This window comes from Lutra lutra, chromosome 3 (genome assembly GCF_902655055.1).
Source record: "Lutra lutra chromosome 3, mLutLut1.2, whole genome shotgun sequence".
NCBI classification, from domain to species: Eukaryota; Metazoa; Chordata; class Mammalia; order Carnivora; family Mustelidae; genus Lutra; species Lutra lutra.
Genome location: NC_062280.1, coordinates 39,829,094 through 39,850,702, shown reverse-complemented (window position 1 = coordinate 39,850,702; position 21,609 = coordinate 39,829,094). Strand labels below are relative to the sequence as shown.

General features: G+C 44.2%; 2 protein-coding genes and 3 non-coding genes across 9 annotated transcripts in view; all 5 read left to right on the top strand.

The window, feature by feature from the left end:
* The window catches only part of LOC125095193 (proline-rich protein 36-like), a 39,406-nt gene extending 37,455 nt beyond the window's left edge, over window positions 1–1,951 (top strand). For all 4 annotated transcript variants that reach the window (XM_047721320.1, XM_047721317.1, XM_047721318.1 and 1 more), the window contains one exon: window positions 1,267–1,951. In XM_047721320.1, coding sequence (XP_047577276.1) covers window positions 1,267–1,951 — 685 coding nt within the window. The remainder of the gene's footprint in view (window positions 1–1,266) is intronic.
* Window positions 1,920–11,867, top strand: NCL (nucleolin). Of its 2 annotated transcripts, none has more exons than XM_047721316.1 (14): window positions 1,920–2,091; window positions 3,260–3,373; window positions 4,659–5,148; window positions 5,742–5,945; window positions 6,209–6,295; window positions 6,493–6,634; window positions 7,313–7,437; window positions 8,019–8,142; window positions 8,790–8,947; window positions 9,394–9,517; window positions 9,768–9,901; window positions 10,502–10,628; window positions 10,993–11,216; window positions 11,398–11,867. In XM_047721316.1, the coding sequence occupies exons 1-14, from the start codon at window positions 2,074–2,076 to the stop codon at window positions 11,472–11,474; spliced, it is 2,148 nt and encodes a 715-aa protein (XP_047577272.1). In that variant the 5' UTR covers window positions 1,920–2,073; the 3' UTR covers window positions 11,475–11,867. The 2 variants fall into 2 exon arrangements, with proteins under 2 accessions (XP_047577272.1, XP_047577271.1); XM_047721315.1 differs by having other exon boundaries at window positions 10,993–11,224.
* Window positions 6,338–6,406, top strand: LOC125096651 (small nucleolar RNA SNORD82). The gene has a single exon (XR_007126314.1). It is a non-coding gene; the product is annotated as a small nucleolar RNA SNORD82 (small nucleolar RNA).
* Window positions 10,050–10,130, top strand: LOC125096654 (small nucleolar RNA SNORD20). Its single transcript, XR_007126317.1, has one exon. It is a non-coding gene; the product is annotated as a small nucleolar RNA SNORD20 (small nucleolar RNA).
* On the top strand, window positions 10,685–10,819 carry LOC125096642 (small nucleolar RNA SNORA75). Its single transcript, XR_007126308.1, has one exon. It is a non-coding gene; the product is annotated as a small nucleolar RNA SNORA75 (small nucleolar RNA).
* Window positions 11,868–21,609: the final 9,742 nt, after the last annotated feature.

The window sequence follows — 21,609 nt, the reverse complement described above, 5'->3', positions numbered from 1 at the left end:
GGTGGCACTTTTCATAAGAGGATCGGGGAAAACCTTTTAGGAGGTGATATAAACAGATCTGAACAAGGAGCCAGCCGTGCCAATGTTTCCGGAATATTTTCACTGAATCATGCCTTACTGCTTCTCTCTCCAACCTCTTCCTATGAGTGCCCTAATCTTACTCTGAGCCAAACTGCTTGAAAATACCAGAGTCTTTGGGTGCCGGGGGTGGCTCTACCCGTTAAGCATCTGCTTTCTGCTCAGGTCATGATCCAGGGGTCCTGGGATCAAGTTGCTCATTGGGTTCCCTACTTAGCAGGGAGCCTGCTTCTCCCTCTCTCCTTGCCCCCCACCCCATGTTCTCTCTCCCTCTGTCAAATAAGTAAAATCTTTAAAAACAAAACAGAAACAAAAAACCAAAAAAAGGCACCAGGGTCTTATTCCACCATGCCTTGGCCCATGCTGTTCTTTCTGTCCCCCATAACCCAAGAAGTGTCTCCTGGTCCCCATCTCAGAGTTCAGAAAATTAACTTCCTCCGGGGATCTCCACGGGTCAGAAAGCAGGGTGCTGACCCCAGTACTGGCCCCAGCCTCCTCCCTGATCAGAACCCCCATGAGTAGCTGTGGATTTCCTACACACTCAAGTCCCAGGAGTATGCTAGTTAAGAATTGCAAAATAACTTGATTGCTCACAAGAATCCCCATGGGCCCTTGTTAAAATACAAAATCCTGGTCCCCAGCCCAAACCTCTTTAATTAGAATCTCCAGAGGTGATTCTGAACAGCAGTTCAATTATGGAAATACTGTCATAGCCGAAAGTATCAGGCATGGTTTTGTAGAAACATTTTAGGTACCGGATGCCCAGGATATGTCCTAGGCAGTCTCTATACTACAGGAGTGCTCTGCGTTAAATTTGGCACGAGTGAAGTTTGCCCACAGTGACCCATCAAAGTAATCGGCAGAAGCACAACGCAAAGAACCCTCTGTGCCTCCGCATTGAGGGAACTTTTCCTTTGGTTCTTTTGACTGATTCCTATCGGTCCTCCTATCACCATTTGGTGATACTGAATTCAGTCACATTTTAATGTATGCTTTAGTTTCAAATAACAAAAAGGGAACTTGTGAGTGGTCAAAGGGTTGGCTCTGTGCTTGGTCAGGTTCCTCTCTCCACCCCAGTTATGACACCTGGCGATCACCAGAAAGTTCTCTCTCTGGGCCGGCTCCTCATTGGGGGAAATACCTAACGCGTGAGGTTACTTGACATTAAATACGCTACTTGTGCACCAGCTCAGACATCTGCGGCTCTCCGGAGGCAGCTTTGGACACGTGGCCCGGGAGAGAGCCACCTGCAGACGGGGAATTTCTGGTCCCTGGTTCGTTGGCGGGCGGGGCTGACGTGGGCCTCCGACGAGGGCTCTGTGAACCTTTGCGGTCCCCGAGTTTCCGGAGGTCTCGGTCTCAACAGCGGGGAAACGGGGGACGAACGGCTCTCTCCACGGCCGCCGGACGGCTCACTGTGGAGAGCGGGCCGGAGCCGCGCAGCATCTCCAAGGCCTCCTCAGTCGACAGGACCTCGACGCATTCGGGAACCCGAAACCACCCCTTGCCGGCCGCCCGGGGCTCAGGAACAAGCGGCGCCAAAATCTTCCGTCCCACGGCGCAGACGCCGGGAGAGCAGGCCGCGGAGGGGCACTGTAGGAACCGCGAGCCCACTACCCAATCCGCGCCGGCCTTACACAAAGCGAGTCCCGCCCCCAGGGCGCCGCCGCCGAATCCCCTCCCCACTCCCCTGCCCTCCTCGGCCCGCCCTCTCCCGCCTGCGTCCCGCCCCGCGCCGTTCTCCCGATTGGTCCAGGGGATGGACGCAACCTCTGATTGGCCGAGACGGAGTCACGAGGGCGCCGTCGTCGCCTTTCCAGAGGCGATTACTGGGCAGGCTCAGTCTTTCGCCTCAGTCTCGAGCTCTAGCTAGCAGCCGAGCGTACGTGCTCCGGGATCTTCTGTACCAGCGGCCGCCATCGACGTCGCTTGGGTTCCTCTAGGCTCCTCTGCGCCACTCGCCCGCCACACACTCTGCCGGCATAAGCTGCCATCATGGTGAAGCTCGCAAAGGTAAGAAGACGGCTTGCGCAAGCATGGACGTCGAGGCCTGCTTTCTGAGGAGCGCGCGCGCGGCGCCGCGAGGAGGAGGGCCTGCGCGCCGTCCCAGGCGCGTTCGAGGGCGCCATGCTGCGGGAAATCTCGCGCGATTAGTGGGGAGGTCTCGCGGCTTTTGGCTATTCGGTGGCGAGGTGAAGCGCTTCGGCAGGTTCCGCGGGTGGTTGCTGCGACGCGGAAAGACTTCGAGACTGAGTGGGGAGGGGGCGCTGGGCCCCTGGATGGAGGGATGATGCCGAACTCCTGCGACGGGCCCAAGCGGGGCCCCGCCTCCTGACGCACGTGCCCCAGTGCGCGGCCCGCCACGTGGGCCGCGCCGCGTGTGTCCCGGCGTCTGCGGAGGGTACCTGGCGGTGAGGTGGGAAGCGGTGGGATTGCTTTAGATGGAGGCTCTGCGGCCCACGGTATGTCGGCCCCGGCCAGTCTAGCCGACACGAGGTGGGCTGCAGAAGGAGGCTCTTGCTTGCGCTTTCTGTGCGGTGCAGCGCGCACATGGTGACCTGCGGTCTATCCCCACGTGGCTCCGCCGGGCCTGGAAGGGGCGGGGTTGTTAACCATGGGGAAGAACTTGAGGGGAGGACCGAAGGTAGTAAGGTTGAGGTCTGATTTTTTTTTTTTTTAAAGTTGTATAAAAGATCCTCCCCCGAATTTGGATTCAGGCGATAGTCTGGGACGCGGTGCCAGAATTTACCAGAGGCTTTTTTTCAGGTGTAGTTCCCCCCCCCCCCCCCCCCCCCCCGTGAAGGGCTATGGATTGTTAGCCGTTAAAATTGGCCAGTAGTACTCAATTAGATTAATGCGTGAGGTCATGGTCGATTTTGCAAGTATAGTTTTAAAAACGGATGTGCTTAACGAAGGCAGAAGGAGAGGGGACATAATTTGTTGTAGCTGCTTTTTCATCCTTGGGTTTTTGTAAAACCTGACAGGAATAATGGGATTAGGGTTGACAGTTTTCTGTTTTAACATTGACCTCAGTAATGGGTTTTTGTGTTAATTTTTATATCTGGCAGTGGAAAAGACAGGGTTTTAAGAAAGGGAGGTGACTGCTTTTCACTCTGCAGAACGATGGCAAAAATATGAATGATCTGAGATGTACCTGTAATGTGCTGAATGTCTCTTTTAGGCTGGTAAAAATCAAAGTGACCCCAAGAAAATGGCTCCTCCCCCAAAAGAGGTAGAAGAAGACAGTGAAGATGAGGAAATGTCAGAAGATGATGATGAAAGCAGTGGAGAAGAGGTAATTATATGTGACTTAATGCAGATTTGTGTTCCACTATGAAATGGAGTTAAAACAGGGCGTATTGGATGTCTGAAAATTGTGACAAAAATAAGATTACATTCATTCATCCATGGCCTGCTGAGATGATTGTTTCCCAAGCTCTTCATTGACCTGTTAATAGAGGTAAGTATTTGAATTTGAGAGAAAAGAGTGGGAGTCTCCTTTTCATGAGCACTGTGGAGGGCTTCGTGTTAATGTTGTGTCAAGTTGTGACATTTAGTTTGACTCTGTTAACATACTAGATGAGTAAAGAGCCTGGACTGTTAACTGTTAAGTGAGTGGCATGGCTGTGCCTTGTATTCAGGTTTGAGGTTAGCTTTACCAGAATAATAATAATAAGAGTTGTTGTAATTATTTTCCCAGCCTCCAAGTGGGATTTAGTCTCTATTCCATTGTCTGAGTTTGATAACTGGTTACTATACCTCTTGGTGTGGGTTGAGGGTTGCTACCTCTCTGTGTTAACCTGTTACCATTCCTGGCTACTGTTTTGTCAGCTGTGAAGACAACTAACTAGTATATTTGTGCTCCGATTTCTTGTGTAGAGTTTAATCAAGGTTTTACTGATAATACATTACCCAGTAAAAGGGGCAGTGAGCAAAAGGTATAACTTAGGTGTAGTACAATTAGATGTAGATAAATGATTTTTATTAAGCTTAAGATGCTCACTCTTTATATTAGTTTTGTAAGGGCTAACTGTCCAGTATATTTGATACTCATTTTCTGGTTTTAAGAGTGAGCCTCCAGTGAACTTCATACCACTGCCCACTGTAGGACCTCTAAATGATTTAGTAGCACTTAACAAGTAGAGCTTTTTATTTGGAAGACTTAAAATTACATCTGTCAACTCATAATTTCTAACAATATGTGAGGTTGGTGCTGTTACCCTTTACAGAGGAGGAAAAAAGTTAAGGCTGTCATACAGTGGCAGGTGGGATGCAAGCAGTCTGTTGTCAGGTCCATGTTAGGCTGTGCTGCTTTAAAGATGGGGTTATAATGTATGAGATATTTTAACTGTTAAGAGGCGTTCCTTATGGTTGAGTATTTCACTTGAAGATGAAGGCTGTGATTTCAGGCACATGGAAGGACCCATGTCATGGCCCTGTAGTTTTAACATGCTAACATATATCCAGTGTATGTGGTGTGGAGCCAGAACCAGTTCCAGAAGTTACTACTCATTCATGAAACCAAGGCTGTCTTTCTGGGTTTGGAAACAGCCTTATGTTTGGTTTTATTTATTCTTCAGGTTATCATTCCTCAGAAAAAAGGCAAGAAGGCTACCACCACTCCAGCAAAGAAGGTGATGGTTTCCCCAACAAAAAAAGTCACAGTTGCCACACCAGCCAAGAAAGCAGTTGTTACCCCTGGCAAAAAGGCAGCGGCTACACCAGCCAAAAAGACCGTTGCACCTGCCAAAGCAGTAGCAACACCTGGCAAGAAGGGAGCCACACCAGGCAAGGCATTGGTAGCAACCCCTGGTAAGAAAGGAGCAGCCACCCCATCCAAGGGAGCAAAGAACGGTAAGAATGCTAAGAAGGAAGACAGTGACGAGGAAGAAGATGATGACAGTGAAGAGGAGGACGAGGAAGATGAGGAGGATGAGGAAGATGAGGATGAATTTGAGCCAGCAGTAATGAAAGCAGCTGCTGCTGCCCCTGCCTCGGATGATGAGGATGATGATGAGGAGGAAGAAGATGAAGACGATGAGGAGGATGATGAAGATGAGGATGAAGATGGTAAGGAGTTTTTTCATTAGTTTCTGGGCTACTTTTGTAAGATAGATTGGGGTGAGGTTTGGTAGTAATGCTGTGTATTCCATGACAAGCTGGAGTTAGATGAAAGCCATTCCAGGGGTTTCTGGGGTGTTAGTGGTACACTAGACTTAAGTTACCCAAAATGGTTGCCTGCCCCTGAGAAAATGCTTAAAATGGCACATTTTGTATTTTTCATAATGGCAGATTTTGCTTCCAACCAATCTATTAATTTCCTTCCATAATTTGTTAAGCACAGTGGTATTAATAGAATTACATTTCCTTTAGATTTTCTTTCTTTCTTTCTTTCTTTCTTTTTTTTTTTTAAGATTTTATTTATTTGACAGAGGGAGAGAGATCACAAGTAGGCAGAGCAGAAGGCAGAGAGAGAAGGGGAAGCAGGCTCCCCGCTGAGCAGAGAGCCCGATGTGGGGCTCTATCCCAGGACCCTGAGATCATGACCTGGGCTGAAGGCAACTCACTGAGCCACCGAGGCGCCCCTCCTTTAGATTTTCTTAGAACTTAGAATGTTTTGGTAGAATTCTCTTGAGTTTTTGACTAAGTTGCATCACTTTCAGACTCTGAAGAAGAAGCTATGGAGACTACACCAGCTAAAGGGAAGAAAGCCCCTGCAAAAGCTGTTCCTGTGAAGGCCAAGAGCACAGCTGAGGATGAAGATGAAGAGGATGATGATGAGGATGAAGATGATGAGGAGGAGGAGGAGGAAGATGAGGAGGAGGAGGAGGAGGAAGATGAGGAGGAGGAGGAGGAAGAAGAGGAAGGTATTCAAGTTAGATTCTGAAGTACACCCTAAAATTTTTATTTGAAGGAGACATTTCAGGGGCATCTGGCTGGCTCAGTTGGTAGAGCTTGCAGCTCTTGACCGTGGAGTCATGAGTTGGAGCCACATGTTGGGCACAGAGGTTACTTAACCCACTGAGCCACCCAGGCGCCGGGCACAGAGGTTACTTTATCCAAAAAAAGGGAGGCACTTCATTATGTGTGGCTACTGACTGGTAACCAGATTGTTTGAAATCTTGTCCAGAGCCTGTTAAAGAAGCACCTGGAAAACGAAAGAAGGAAATGGCCAAACAGAAAGCAGCTCCTGAAGCCAAGAAGCAGAAAGTAGAAGGTAACTGGGGAATGGAGATTAGGGAGGGTTAGGATGCCTAATAGCACAAGTGATGAACAACAAAGGGACTTAATACTGAAACTTGATGTGATATTGTGATATCTGATGTGCTCTGTAGAAATGGCATAGTGGAAGCTTAAGTTCTTGCCATACTTTGCAGATAGAATAGACTAATTTTGAGTTTACATTTTGTATAGCTACAGAACCAACTACATCATTCAATCTTTTTGTTGGAAACCTGAACTTCAGCAAATCTGCTCCTGAATTAAAAACAGGCATCAGTGACCTTTTTGCTAAAAATGATCTTGCTGTTGTGGATGTCAGAATTGGTGTGTCTAGGTGAGTATGAGTGAGTTCTCCACATTGCTTCTGGGTTTGCAAATCTTTTAAATATTAAGACACCAATGAATTAAGTTACTAGTTATCAAAATACAAAATCCCAAATCGAAGTTTTCAAAATCTCCTTTAAATTTTGTAATGCACTAAATTCTGAATAAGTTGATGCTTATGTTTCTAGAATAATCTAAAAATACTGGAATTGGGGCACCTGAGTGGCTTAGTCAGTTAAATGTCTGCCTTTGGTCATGATCCCAGGGTCCTGGGATCCAGTCCTGAATTGGGCTCCCTGCTCAGTGGAGAGTCAGCTGCTTCCTCTGCCTCTTTACCCCATGCTTGTGCATGTGTGCTTGCCTTCTGTCAAATCTTTAAAAAAGAAAAAAAATGGGTAGTGGATTTGAAGAGCTATAATTGTTATTGCTTTTAGATAGGATTTTCTTAGTGCTTAAAACAGGTTCTTTTGACACTTAATATCAGTTGTTATGAGCAGTATGGTTACTATGATGTCAAAGGTGAACTCACATCCCTTCCCCATATTCACACTTGCACTGTAGGTGCTTTTTTACTTGTTTGTTTGCCGCCTCAAATTAGTGTTCCTGCTCTCCACTATGTGTTCTGTAGTTCGTGTTTTTTAATGGGGTTTTCCCCCACTCATACTTTTTTCATCTTACCACCTTAAAGGAAGTTTGGCTATGTGGATTTTGAATCTGCTGAAGACCTGGAAAAAGCTTTGGAGCTCACTGGTTTGAAAGTCTTTGGCAATGAAATTAAACTAGAAAAACCAAAGGGAAAAGACAGTAAGAAAGGTATGTAAGGCTTCAGGTCATCGTGATAGTGCTCTCTCCTAACTTTTTAATGGGTGTGTATCTGGTCGGGAGGTAAGTGGCCAGACTAGTTCAGCTTTCTTCCCTTGGTTTCCTTATATTTTGAGGACTCAGTGAGTTCAAGAGTTAACACCCACTGCTTGCTGGTGATAAAAATTCTCAAATCTCAGGTAAGCAAGCATTGACATCGATAAAAAAAGAATTGGTTAATATAGAAGGTTCTTTTCCTCACTGGAACTACATTATGTCTCCCAATTACTCTTTCTGTATCCTTTACCTTTTCTCTGTTCACTTGTCTTGTTTTAAAATGTTCATAATTTTTTAATTCAGAAAATACTGAGCACCTGTTTTAGTTAAACTGTGTTCTAAGTATTCCGTGTATGGTTTGCTTGAATTACGACAGCATTTCGTTTTTGCCACTGCTGCGTCTCCGTACTGGCAGAGTGCCGTGTGTGCTGTACCTCAGGTTACGTGTTGTACAGAACTTTTCCATTAGCTGACGTTTGTGGGTTAAGGGAATGTCTTTGAGGCCATACGTTTCCAGTTTTGTCTTTTTTATCTAGATCGAGATGCGAGAACACTTCTGGCTAAAAATCTGCCTTACAAAGTTACTCAGGATGAATTAAAAGAAGTATTTGAAGATGCTGTGGAGATCAGATTAGTCAGCAAGGATGGAAAGAGCAAAGGGTATGTTTTGTGTCTGTGGAATGTTGAGTTTTATTAAAATAATTGGATTTCCCTGGTTTCGTAATTTTGACCTCACTTTCTCAGGTGTGTGATTTTTGGCAAATTCACCTTTAATCAGTGCCTCTGTTTCCTATCTGTACAGTGGAGATAATATACTTAACCCGTACCGTGATTTTAAAAGGCGAGCTCGTGTATAAAGTACTGTGCGGTGTGCTTAGTTTTATAAATAATAGTAGTTACGCAGTGAGGTGGGGTTACCGTGAATAAATTTTCTGGGTATACTTGGCAGCCTTTTGTAGTATGGGAGGAAAGTTTTCATTGAAAAGTAGAACATGGCAGAAAACGAGAACATTTCAGTTTGAAACAAAGAATGCTTTAATTGTACTCATAAAACCTTAAAAAAAAAAAACAAAACGGTTTTTAGGGACACCTGGGTGGCTCAGTCATTGGGTGTCTGCTATCAGCTTGGGTGGTGGTCCTAAGGTCCTGGGATCGAGCCCTGTGTTGGGAAGCCTGCTTCTTCTCTCTCACTACCTCTGCTTGTGTTTGCACGCTCGCGGTCTGTCAAATAGTCTTCTTTAAAAAAAAAAAAATATATGGTTTTTAAAAATGAGTTCTTTGTGATATCCTCCCCCCCATTGTTGCAGGATTGCTTACATTGAATTTAAGACAGAAGCTGATGCAGAAAAAACCTTGGAAGAAAAGCAGGGAACAGAGATAGACGGGCGGTCTATTTCTCTGTACTACACTGGAGAGAAGGGTCAAAGTCAAGACTACAGAGGCGGAAAGAATAGCACTTGGAGTGGTAAGAATTTATAGGATTCTGGGATTGATGGGTTGAAATCTTTATACTTTAAGTTAACTAATAAATCAGATGTAGAAAAACAAGTTATGCCTCTATTTGTAATAACTCAGTGTTTTGAGTGAGAGATGTATGAAGTCATTTTGCATTAGAATATAGATTCGTGTGTATTCGTGTGTATGCTTTTTACTTTAGCTTAGTGTGCATTGATAAATTAGAATCTAGGAAGATGTAGACAAGTAGCTTTTATGTCTCTAGGTAACAGGACTGAAACAGTGCATGACTGGTGCTCAGTCTGAGAAATAGGTGGAAGTCCACCTGTGTCGCCGTTGGTATGCTAACTCTTCCTAGGTGTGGAAGTTCTTGAGGAAGGTATTGTAGCTGTGACTAAACTTGGTGACCATTGCTTCAGAGTCTTCATTTTTTGTTGGTTTTGTTTTGTTTTGTAGGTGAATCAAAAACACTGGTTTTAAGCAACCTTTCTTACAATGCAACAGAAGAAACCCTTCAGGAAGTATTTGAGAAGGCAACTTTTATTAAAGTGCCCCAGAACCAAAATGGCAAATCTAAAGGGTAAAATAACTAGTATTTTTAGGTTACCCATTAATGTGTTCTAAGAATGTCTTGCATAGCTCTAAAAAGGGGGGTAAAATTACTGTTTTTCCTGGCTATTACCGGAAGCTGAATTGTCTTAGCTCCGCAGATTTGTATAGAGACCATCATTTAAGTATCTCCTTAAGGTAAAAGGCTTGGTGGTGGTAGATGACAGCATAGGAGCCATGTGCTTGGTGACTTGCTCTAAGTATTGTTTGTTTGTCCTCAGGTATGCATTTATAGAATTTGCTTCATTTGAAGATGCTAAAGAAGCTTTAAATTCCTGTAATAAAAGGGAGATTGAGGGCAGAGCAATCAGACTGGAGTTGCAAGGACCCAGAGGATCACCCAATGCCAGAAGCCGTGAGTTATATTTAATAGGGTATGGTGTTGTGGGTCAGCACTCCTCGGTGTGTTGCTGTATTGGGGTGTTTTGTTTTCTGGGGGTTTTTTGGGGTCCAATTTAGAGATGAACATTTTTGTTTATCTCTTGTTGCTGAGTGAAGGATACTGGATATGATGACTGATTATCTGAGAAAATAATTGATGAAATCTCAAGAAAATTCCTCTAGATAGTCAAGTTCTGATCCAGCTGTCTTCTCCAAGCAACACATCTGCCCCTGGTTACTGCCCTGTGTGATCATTGTAAAAAGCTTCCTGCTTAGGGAGCTCTCTGTCTGGTTTGCATTGCTTCTGCTTTCCATAAAGGATCTGAGACAGGATCTCAGCTGCTGTGGTAATCAGTGTAAGTTTAAGATGGTGCTTGATGTATTTTGTTTTAATTCACGAGTTTACTAAGTTGCTTTTACCTGCTTTTTTTTTCAAATAGCCTTTAAGTGAAAGGCTTGCATCTGCTAAGATGAGCATTCTTGGCCAGTAGTCTCATCCTGGACATACTGAAAGCCAGCATCTGGTTATTGTGAATTGTGGCTTTAGGTAAAATGTACAATTTTTCTTCCGTAGAGCCGTCCAAAACTTTGTTTGTCAAAGGTCTGTCTGAGGATACCACAGAAGAAACATTAAAGGAGTCGTTTGATGGCTCTGTTCGGGCAAGGATAGTCACCGACCGGGAGACTGGGTCCTCCAAAGGGTAAGCTGAGCAGGGAATGTTCAGTGTTTGCTAAGTGGAGACCTCCCATCTGGCAGATCTTCTCATTGAGCTCCTTTCTGTCGATTGGTGGCAGTTTATGGATTCGCACGAGAAGAAGAGACAATTCACAGTTAGCATTATTTTACCTTCTGTCTTCTCAGAGGTATATTTTGCTGTTTTGTGAGACATTTCTGAGGTTCAAACAGTAAAACCAGTTTCAACCTTCTGTGGTAGCTCCTATTACTGGGGTCTTTCTCTGTTGATCACATCTGTTTCCTGTGGGATCGGTGTCCAGCATGTGAGGTTAATCTGGGCAGTTGTTCAGTATGTCTTCTATAATGGGCAATTTCATTTGGCCTTTTAGGTTTGGTTTTGTAGACTTCAACAGTGAGGAAGATGCCAAAGCTGCCAAGGAGGCCATGGAAGATGGTGAAATTGATGGAAACAAAGTTACTTTGGACTGGGCCAAGCCTAAGGGTGAAGGTGGCTTTGGAGGCCGCGGTGGAGGCCGCGGTGGCTTTGGAGGCCGAGGTGGTGGCAGAGGAGGCCGAGGTGGATTTGGTGGCAGAGGCCGGGGAGGCTTTGGAGGTAAGGAGGCTGGGGGGCTTCATTTTGTATATACTGGGCACTGTGGCACATGCACTAAAGAATGTGCCCAGAGCCCAGGGTCCATTGTCTCAATCTCCAGGTTCTCACTGGTCACTCTGGGGAGGGGAGGGTTCCTGGCAGCTTTGAACTTACTCTTTAATGATGTCTTGCCTTCCTATAGGGCGAGGAGGCTTCCGAGGAGGCAGAGGAGGAGGGGGAGACCACAAGCCACAAGGAAAGAAGACGAAGTTTGAATAGTTTCTTCCATCCCTTTGTTTTTCCCTCTTCTGTTTGAAAGAAAAGGACTCTGGGGTTTTTACTCTGTTACCTGATCAATGACAGAGCCTTCTGAGGACATTCCAAGACAGTACAGTCCTGTGGTCTACTTGGAAATTCGTATAGATAACATTTCAAGGGAGATACCCTGTTGGTTTTGACTGGATATTCATATAAACTTTTTAAAGAGATGAGTGATAGAGCTAACCCTTATCTGTAAGTTTTGAATTTATATTGTTTCTTCCCATGTACAAAACCATTTTTTTCCTACAAATAGTTTTGTTTTTTGCGTTGGGGGGTGTAAAGGAAAGCAGAATGTTTTATCATGGTTTTTGCTTCAGCAACTTTGGGACAAATTAAAAGTCCTAAACTCTGGTGCCAGACTTGTACTTCCTAGAGTGTTTCTCCTGGACTGTAGTGAAGGTGGAGCATGGCAAAGCCAGCTCGGCCACTCCAGGTCCATCCCGCCACCCCTCCTAAAGTGCTTGATAACTTGGTTTCAGGTATCCTGGCCACAAGTTTTGGTGAAATGGCTGGTAAGGTGAAATGAAAGGCTTGTTGGAATTCTGCTGTGCCTTATCCTGCTTGTAGGAGGTCTGAGAATATCAGGTATCCTGAAGAAGTTCTGGAGAGGGGCCAGGAGCACATTGGTCAGGCCCTCTGAGGCATGCCGTGGAGAGCGTGGATTCTGGAATTGGCAGTGACTCAGTAGAATTTGTGGACCGTGGGGGCTTTGGGACTGTGAGTGAGCCTAGTGAGGAAACTACCAATCCAGTGGGTGGACCTTGTATTTTTTCTAAGTCCTCCAACAACCTCAGGTTAAACTGATGAGAAAGGGCTTTGGTATTAGCCTATGTTCGGTAGTCCCTAATTTAAGTACTCTTTGTCCCCTCTACATCTAATAAAAGTTAAGGGACATATGAAAGGTCTGTGGCAAGAGATTAACAGGATTACTTAATGCCCCAGATGCTACAGAGCAGAAATCCTTTAACCTAGCCATCCAAATCCAAACACCACATGGACTCTAACCACTTGTTTTGATCAGACTAGTCAACATGTAGAAGGGGCACCTGGCTAGTGGAGCATTCAGCTCTTAGTTTTAAGGTTGTGAGTTTGAGCCCCACATTAGGTATAGAAATTACTTAAAAATAAATCTTTTTAAAATTATTTTAATTAACCTATAATGTATTATTTATCCCAGGGATAGAGGTCTGAATCGTCAGGCTTACACATTTCACAGCACTCAACGATCTATCACATACTCTCCCCAATGTCCATAACCCAGCCACCCTCTCCATACACTCTCCCCCTAGCAACCCTGAGTTTGTTTTGTGAGCTTAAGAGTTTCATGGTTTGTCTCCCTTCTGATCCCATTTTGTTTCACCTTTTCTTCCCTACCCCCCCAACCCTGCCTCTCAGATTCCTCTTATCAGGGAGATGGTGATAATTGTCATTCTCTGATTTATTTCACTCAGCATAATACCCTCTAGTTGCATCCACATTGTTGCAAATAGCAAGATTTAATTTCTTTTGATGGCTGCATAGTATTTCATTGTTTAAATATGTTTTTAAAATTATATATATATATATATATATATATATATATATATATATATATATATATATACACACACATAAACACGGGAGAATTTTTTAGGCTTAGAGGACAGCCTAAAGGAAATCAATGGACAGTTCAGTTTTGTCCTGTTTGAGTTGGATTTCGGGGTGAGGAGACCTAAGGTTCACATATCATCTGTGACCTGGACCAGTCCTGTTTCGTGTACTGTGGGTGGAGAGGACAGATGGCCTCCTTGGAGGGTGAGCTTGCCAGTGGCAGTTTGGTGCTGCTGTGAAGAAAACCACCCAGCAGGGGCATGTTCTCTGACCAGTCAAACCTAAAACAATGTTGGCATTCTGTTACTCTAGAATCAAAAGTTTGAGTTGGAGCACATGGGTTTAAGTCTGTTAGCTCTTAAACTACAGCAAAGATGAGTGGCATTCAAAATTTGTTTCCATGGCAGGTGAGTGCCTCAGCACTGGACTTGCAAGAAGGCCCATGAGGCTGGTGTTAGGCTCTCTTGAGACCCAGCAAAGGATGTCTAGGGTCTTCATGGCCCTACAGCATTTTCTTATGGAGGTGCTTATCCTGGTTGTCTACTCTCATGTAGGTCTGCAGGTTTAAGTAAACCTGAAAACAGGGTATTTGGCCATTAGGAGCATGAATTGGGGTTGCTGTTGGCGCAGGCCCAGCACAGCCCATGCCCAGGTACTCTTCAAATGCTGTGCAATAGGATTTGACGGCCCAGGCGTTGGGTGGGGGTTTTGTCCCTTCCTTGCTGGAGGGAAGGGAAACTTACACCCACTGTTAAGAGTTGCTCTTCTATGTATATTTCTTAATTTGAGAGAGTGTACGGAGGGAGAGGAAGAAGCCCACTCCCCAATGAGCAGAGAGCCAGTCCTGGGGTTTGATTCCAGGGCCCAAGATGATGACCTGAGCCGAAGTAAGATGCTTAACCAACTGAACCACCTATGTATACTTTTTTTAAATCTTATTTTTAGATGTTATTTGTTTGACAGAGAGGGACGGAACACAAGCAGTGGGAGAGGGAGAAGCAGGCTTCCTGCCAAGCAGGGAGACCAGTGCGGGGCTCTATCCCAGGACCTTGGAATCATGACCTGAGCCAAAGGCAGATGCTGACAACTGAGCCACCAGGCGTCCCAATATACTTTTAATAAAAGTGAATATTCTGGGGAGCCTGGGTGGCTCAGTGGGTGAAGCCTCTACCTTCAGCTCAGGTCATGGTCTCCTGGCCCCATGTCCGGCTCCCTGCTCAGCGGGGAGCCTGCTTTCTCTGCCCGCTGCTCTGCCTGCTTGTGATCTGTCAAATGGATAAATAAAATCCTAAAGAAAAAAGTGAATGTTCCTGACACTGTGCCTGGGGTGTACCAGGCATTTACCTCAGCCCCTCTATAAACCTGCTGTGGGCAGAAAATTAAGGTTCGTTCTCACTTTCTGCTACTTGGTTCATCACCATTAAGGAAGGGTGACAGTCCAGCCCTGTTACTGCTGGTAGTTCCAGAGGAGGTCTGACTTGGGTGGAATGGAAGGGAGATTGAAGGGTTGTCGGTAGCCCTGAAAGGCCAAAGAGGAACCTTCAGCTTTCTATACAGGGACTGGAATCCTTCAAATAAATGTTTTAATCCTAAGCCTCCCTGACGACTGATTTTGGGTTTGGTGGGTTGGGGGAAGATTTTGCAGCCATTTTAGAAAAGCATGTTCCCTTTAGCAAATGGTTGTCGCTGCTTTTGTCATTCTTCCAGCAGGTGGCAGCACATCCACAAGGATGTGGAACCCTGAGGCTTCCTTTCAGGCCAATGTGTTTTTGACTTCAAACTTACTCTCCAGTTAAGTGCTGGGGCCTGGGAATCTGCGAGGGGTCCACTTAGCACATTTGAGAGATGCTATAGAATCAACAGACAACTCCATTTTCTTGAACCCTCGTCTTGTGCCCTTTCTCAGTGTTCCCGCATTTTTCTGTGCTTGGTTCACTTACTGATCTCCTTTGGGTTTGTTTGCTCTAAAGATTTTTATTCATTTATTTGGCAGCACAAGCAGGGGGAGTGGCAGGCAGAGGGAGAGAGAAACAGGCTATCCCCGATGTGGGACTCAATCCCAGAACCCCTGGGTCATGACTGAGCAGAAGGCAGACGCTTAACAACTGGGCCACCCCAGTGCCCCTAATAATCTCTTACATCTCAGTCTCTGTCTCTCCTCAGTCTAAAAAAGTCCCAAAACTAATCATTAAAAAAAAAAAATTGGCCCCTGGGGCGCCTGGGTGGTTCAGTCAGTTAAGTGTCTGCTTTCAGAGTCCTGGATGGAGTCCCATGTTGGGCTCTGCTCAGGCAGAAGCCTGCTTCTCCTTATCCCTCTGTCTTCCGCTCCCCCTGCTTGTGCATGTGCATGCGCGCGCTCTCTCTCTCTCCCTGCCAAATAAATTTAAAAAGATTGTCCCCTGACCTGACCTCCCCACCCAGTTATTCCCACTTCCTTTCATTGCCAAACTTTGAGAAGGACCACACTCCTGCTTCCCACTCCTTTTTCCCAGCATTGTGGCTTCTGTCCACCTGCTTACCTGCAGCCTCTGATAGATGATCGCTTCTTCCATCCTGAAAGTCCTTTCTCCACCCTCAGAAAATGGGCAGACACAGTAGTGTGGAGGCTTTGTGATACCGGGCTGAGGTGGAGAGGGAAAGAAAAGAACAAAGAGTCCTGGGATTAGATCCTTTCAACAGACTGCAATTAATAGCTGTGCGTCATTTGCTATCCCCCTCAGGTCAGGTAACCCAGCCACTGAGAGCAAAGTCCCAGAGAGTTCCTCTATTACCAGTCCCTCCACATGGAAACATGAAAAGAATACATAAGTCCCTGCCAAGCTGAGTAGAGGGACTTGGTTTTGTTCATTGTTCTGTCTCATGGGCCTAGGACGGTGCCTGACATGCAGTAGGTACTCAGTGATGAACGAAGAAAGCTGGAGAAACTCCTGTTATAAAGCTGTGATAGTGGGAGATAACTGAGGCCATATGTTCCTGTTCTTAACATGTATTTTTAAAGTTCTTCACATTTGTGTATGGGGTTTATGGTAAAGCCTTTGAACCTCTCAGAATAATCTCAAGATTATTTATTTAAAAAGAAAAGAGTACAGGGGCGCCAGACTGGCTCAGTAAGGAGCATGTGACTCTCAATCTCAGGGTTGTGAGTTTGAACCCCATGTGGGGTGTAAAGATTACTTAAGAAATCTTGAAAAAAAAAAATGATTACAAGGGAAACCAATTATATTGAGGTAAAATCATTATTAAAATTTTTATTTTTTTTAAAGATTTTATTTATTTGAGAGAGAGATCACAAGTAGGCCGAGAGAGGCAGAAAGAGAGGGAAGCAGGCTCCCTGCTGAGCAGAAAGCCCGATTCGGGGCTTGATCCCAGGACTCTGGGATCATGACCTGAGCCGAAGGCAGAGGCTTTAACCCACTGAGCCACCCAGGTGCCCCCATTAAAATTTTTTAAGCACAACTTTTGTGATAGAATTTTATGTGTATTCATTAATGCATTAGATAAAATATCTTTGCATTTGAAATACAGTTAAGTGGGGTGCCTGGGTGGCTCGGTCTGTTAAGCTGCTGCCTTTGGCTTGGGTTATGATCCCAGGGTCCTGGGATCAAGACCCGTGTTAGGCTCCCTGCTCGGTGTGGGGGAGTCTGCTTCTCCCTCTCCCACTCCCCCTGCTTGCGTTCCCTCTCTTGCTGTCTCTCTGTCAAATAAATAAAATCTTAAAAAAAAAAAATACAGTTAAGTTAGGGAGTTTGGTTCTGGTAATGACGGAGTGGCTTACAACAGACTGACCTTCCTGTTGATAACAACTATAAACTCTGTACAAAATATAAATCAACTTTTAAAGATGTTGGACAGGGGCACCTGTGTGGCTCAGTGGGTTAATCCTCTGCCTTCAGCTCAGGTCATGATCTCAGGGTCCTGAGATCGAGCCCTGCATTGGGCTCTCTGCTCAGCAGGGAGCCTGCTTCCCCGCCACCTGCCTCTCTGACTACTTGTGATCTCTCTCTGTGTCAAGTAAATAAATAAAATCTTAAAAAAAAAAAAAAAGATGTTGGACAAATAATACCAGATAGAAACTGGAGCAGATGTCTGATATCCTTGAAAGAAGACAGGAGTACTTTGTCTTTCCTGGGATAGTTTTCCTACCCCTTGAGGGTATCCCCCAGTTAGCATGACTCCTCAGACAGAGTTCAAGCAGAAAGGGGGTCTTACTGCACTGAGGAGTCAGTTTGGAGTTTGAGTCTGGAAATTTTCCTGAAAATACAGGAGACACAGAGCCATAAAATCTGCATACTCAATAGCCTTCTAATTCTTGGCCAATTCCTAAATCGTGTATGCTTGGGGAAGTATCTCATGAGCCCAGGGGAAAACAGCAGAAAGGTGAAAGAGGAAAGAGCTGGCTACAGATGCCAGCAGCTGCCTGGGGCTAGTGAGAGACAGTTGAGAGTTCAAGCTCTGCCCAGTTAGAAGGTTTTGATAAGCACTTCAAGCTTTTCTTTGAAACTTTGAATGGCTATACTGTAGAAGTAACAGCCACATCTCAGGCCTAAGGACTGAGCCTAGGACAAAGAGCCAAATGCAAAACCAAAATAGGTCCACCCTAACAAAGTCGAAAGCTTGAAACTAAGCCCCCACATTACCAAGGTGCTCTGTTGGGAATTCAGTTGCCTACTAGAACAAACTAGTGTTCAGAGGAGGATAATGGAGTTCAGACTCTACAGAGCAACGTGTCATGTCCAGTAAGAAAGAAATTACTAGGGGTGCCTGACTGGTTCTATCTGTAAAGCATGTGGATTTTCATCTCAGGGTTATGAGTTTGAGTCCCATGTTGGGCATAGAGTTTACTTAAAAAAAAAAACAAAAAAAAGCATGCAATGAAGTATGAAAATGTAGTCCACAATCAAGACAGAGTGTCAATCAGTAAACACAACTCGCATGTTGAAATTTGTAACAAGGACTTTAATCATTACAAATATGTTAAATATATTAACGACTGAGCCACCCAGGTGCCCCAGAAGAAATGATCAGTTAACCAGAAAACAGATCAATAGAAAATATTGACAGAGTTCAGGACATGCTACCTCAAAACATAACATCTTGACATATTGAATATTTCAAGCTGAAGGAATGTGAGAAACAGCAGATGTAAGAAAGACTCTGTGACCTTTCCTAAAGCAGGTCATAGACCCCCAAGTGCAAGGTGCCCTCCCTATAGCTAGAGGAAAGGAGAACCTTTATCTCTGAAGATAGGAACACCAAGAGGAATTTGAAGAACAGGCCTCACTGTCTTCCCCAGGTTAATGAACTTAGCTCATACCTTCTTCTTGGTCCTATCATGTGTTCCCACAACTCTCCACTCGTCATCGAACCTAACAAGGACACTCAGGTGACACCCCCCCCCACATTATCCAAACTGAAACTCAAAGAGAAAAAATATCGAAGAAAAAAATGAAGAGAGCCCCCATAATGACAATATCAAATTGCCTAACATGTGTAATTGAGTCCATGAGGGAGAGGAGAGAATGAATGGGGCTGAAAAACATCTCTTTGGAAGATAATCCTTGAAAATTTCTAAATTTGATGAGAAACAACCCACAGAGCCAAGAAGGAAGCCACATCTCTGCACATAACTGAGTTGTTGAAAAGCAAGGAAAAATTTTAATATCACCAACCAAAAAAGATCTATTACCTGCAAAGGAACAGCTGTAAGAATGATAGCTAAATTCTCACAAGGAAAAATATAAGACAATCGATGATTTTTTTTTAAGATTTATTCATTTATTTTAGAGAGAAAATGTGAGTGAGGGGAGGAGCAGAGGGAGAGAATCTTCAAGCAGACTCCCTGCTGAGCATGAATTCCAGAGCCCAACAAGGGGCTCAATTCCTTGACCCATGAGATCATGACCTGAGCCAAAACCAAGAGTTGGAAGTTTAACTGACTGAGCTACCCAGGTGCCCCCAAAATGAGCAGTATCTTTAAAGTGCTAAATGAGAAATATCAATCTAGAATTCTGTATCTACAAAGTATTCTTCAGAAGTGAAAGAGAAATAAGTCACTTTCAAATAAATGGAGATGAGTGCATTCATTAGCACACTTGTAGTTCAAACCACAGGGACACCTGGGTGTCTCAGTCAGTTACATGTCTGCATTCAGCTCAGGTCATGATCTCAGGGTTCTGGGATTGAGTCCCACATTGGGTTCCTTGCTCAGTGGGGGGCCTGCTTCACCCTCTGCCTGCCATTCCCCCTGATTGTGCTCTCTCTCTCTGACGAATAAATAAAATCTTTAAAAAAAAAAAGTAGAAACAACCAGTACAATTATTCAAAGTGAATGATAAAACATTTTGGGATGCAGCTAAAGCAGTATTTAGATGGAAATTTATAATTTTAAATGCTTTATAAAAGAATGGAAAAGAGGTTTAAAATTAATGATCTATGTTTTTAGCTTAAGATAAAAAAAGGAAGAGGAAATTATGCTTAAAATATGCAGAAAAAGAAAATAATAAAAATAATGAAAATTGATTACAGAAAAATCAAGGTAAACTAATTCACTGGAAGGATTAAAAGGATTAGGACAATAGGTAGCAAGACCGATAAGAAAAAAGAACTGAAAACACAAATAGCCAATGTCAGGAATGAAAGAGGAAATATCACTACAGATTTTACAAATATTAAATATGATGAGGGAATATTATGGACAGCTCTATTCCAATAAGTTTAACAACTTAGCCAAAAGGAACAAACTCTTTGAAAACACAACTCTGCAAAACTGGCACAAGAAGAAATGGAAATCTAGGGGCGCCTGGGTGGCTCAGTCGTTAAGCATCTGCCTTCCGCTGGGGTCATGATCCCAGGGTCCTGGGATCCAGCCCCGCATCGCATCGGGGTCCCTGCTCAGCGGGAAGCCTGCTTCTCCTTTTCCCACTCCCCCTGCTTTTGTTCCCTCTCTTGCTGTCTCTCTTTGTCAAACAAACAAACAAAAAATCTTAAGAAAAAAAGAAGAGGGGCGCCCGGATGGCTCAGTGGGTTGGGCCTCTGCCTTCGGCTCCAGTCTTGGTCTCTGGGTTCTGGGACCTGGGATCAAGTCCCGCATCGGGCTCTCTGCTCAGCAGGGAGCCTGCTTCCTCCTCTCTCTCTGCCTGCCTCTCTGCCTACTTGTGGTCTCTGTCAAGTAAATAAATAAAATCTTAAAAAAAAAAAAAAAGACATTGAACTTATCATTTAAGACATTCCCACAAAGAAAACTCTGGGCTCAGACAGCTTTATAAGCCAATTCTATCAAGTATTTAAGGAAGAAATAACACCAATCTTACACAAACTATTTCAGAAAATAGAGGAGGGAATACTTTCCAGTCTGTTTTATGAGCATGGATACCAAAATATGACAAGGAAGTTACAAGGAAAAAAAGGCTAATGTCCCTCATTAACATAAACAAAAAATTCTTTTAAAATATTAGCAAGCTGGGGCGCCTGGGTGGCTCAGTGGGTTAAGCCGCTGCCTTCGGCTCAGGTCATGATCTCGGAGTCCTGGGATCGAGTCCCGCATCGGGCTCTCTGCTCAGCGGGGAGCCTGCTTTCTCCTGTCTCTCTGCCTGCCTCTCTGCCTGCTTGTGATCTCTCTCTGTCAAATAAATAAATAAAATCTTTAAAAAAAAATATTAGCAAGCTAAATCTGTCAATATATAAAAATGATAATATTTCATGACTAAGTGGGGTGTATCTGCAATTCAAATTTGCTTAATATTTGAAAATTGGTGTAATTCACCACATTATAGAATAAAGGAGAAAATACGAATGTTTGAATAAAAATAGAAAAAGCATCTGTCAACATTCAACAATCAATATTCATAATAAACAGAACTCAAGAAACTTAAACTGATGAAGAACACCTATGAAAAACCCACAGCTAGCATCATACTTCATAGTGAAATGTTGAACGTTTTCCCCCTAAGACAAGGAACACGACAAGGATGTCTGCTCTCACTATTTCTCCTTAACACCATATTGGAAGTCCAGTGCAATAACCCAAGGGAAAGAAATTAAAAAGCATAAAGTTGGGGAAGGAAGAGTTAAAACTCTTGACTCACATATGATATGATTTGTCTGTGTAGCAAAATCCTAAGGAATCTACCAAAATAACTACTAGAGCTAATAAACAGAATTATAAAGGTTACAAGGATATAAGATTGGTATAAAAATCAGTTCTATTTGGGTCGCCTGGGTGGCTCAGTGGGTTAAGCCTCTGCTTTCGGCTTAGGTCATGATCTCAGAGTCCTGGGATTGAACCCCACATAGGGCTCTCTGCTCAGCAGGGACCCTGCTTCCCCCGCCCTCTCTGCCTGCCTCTCTGCCTACTTGTGCTCTCTCTCTGTCAAATAAATAAATAAAATCTTTTAAAAAAAAAAAGAAAAAGAAAAATCATATCTACTTATATACAAAGCAGCAAGCAATTAGAAAATAAAAATTTTAAAATTAGCATAACTGCATTAAGAAAAAATACTTAGTG

Excerpts from the sequence above, each read along its gene's own strand:
- NCL (XM_047721315.1), top strand. Across the intron at positions 3,374-4,658 it reads ATGAAAGCAGTGGAGAAGAG|GTTATCATTCCTCAGAAAAA; the intron begins GTAATTATATGT and ends TTTATTCTTCAG. Across the intron at positions 6,296-6,492 it reads CAAGAAGCAGAAAGTAGAAG|CTACAGAACCAACTACATCA; the intron begins GTAACTGGGGAA and ends CATTTTGTATAG.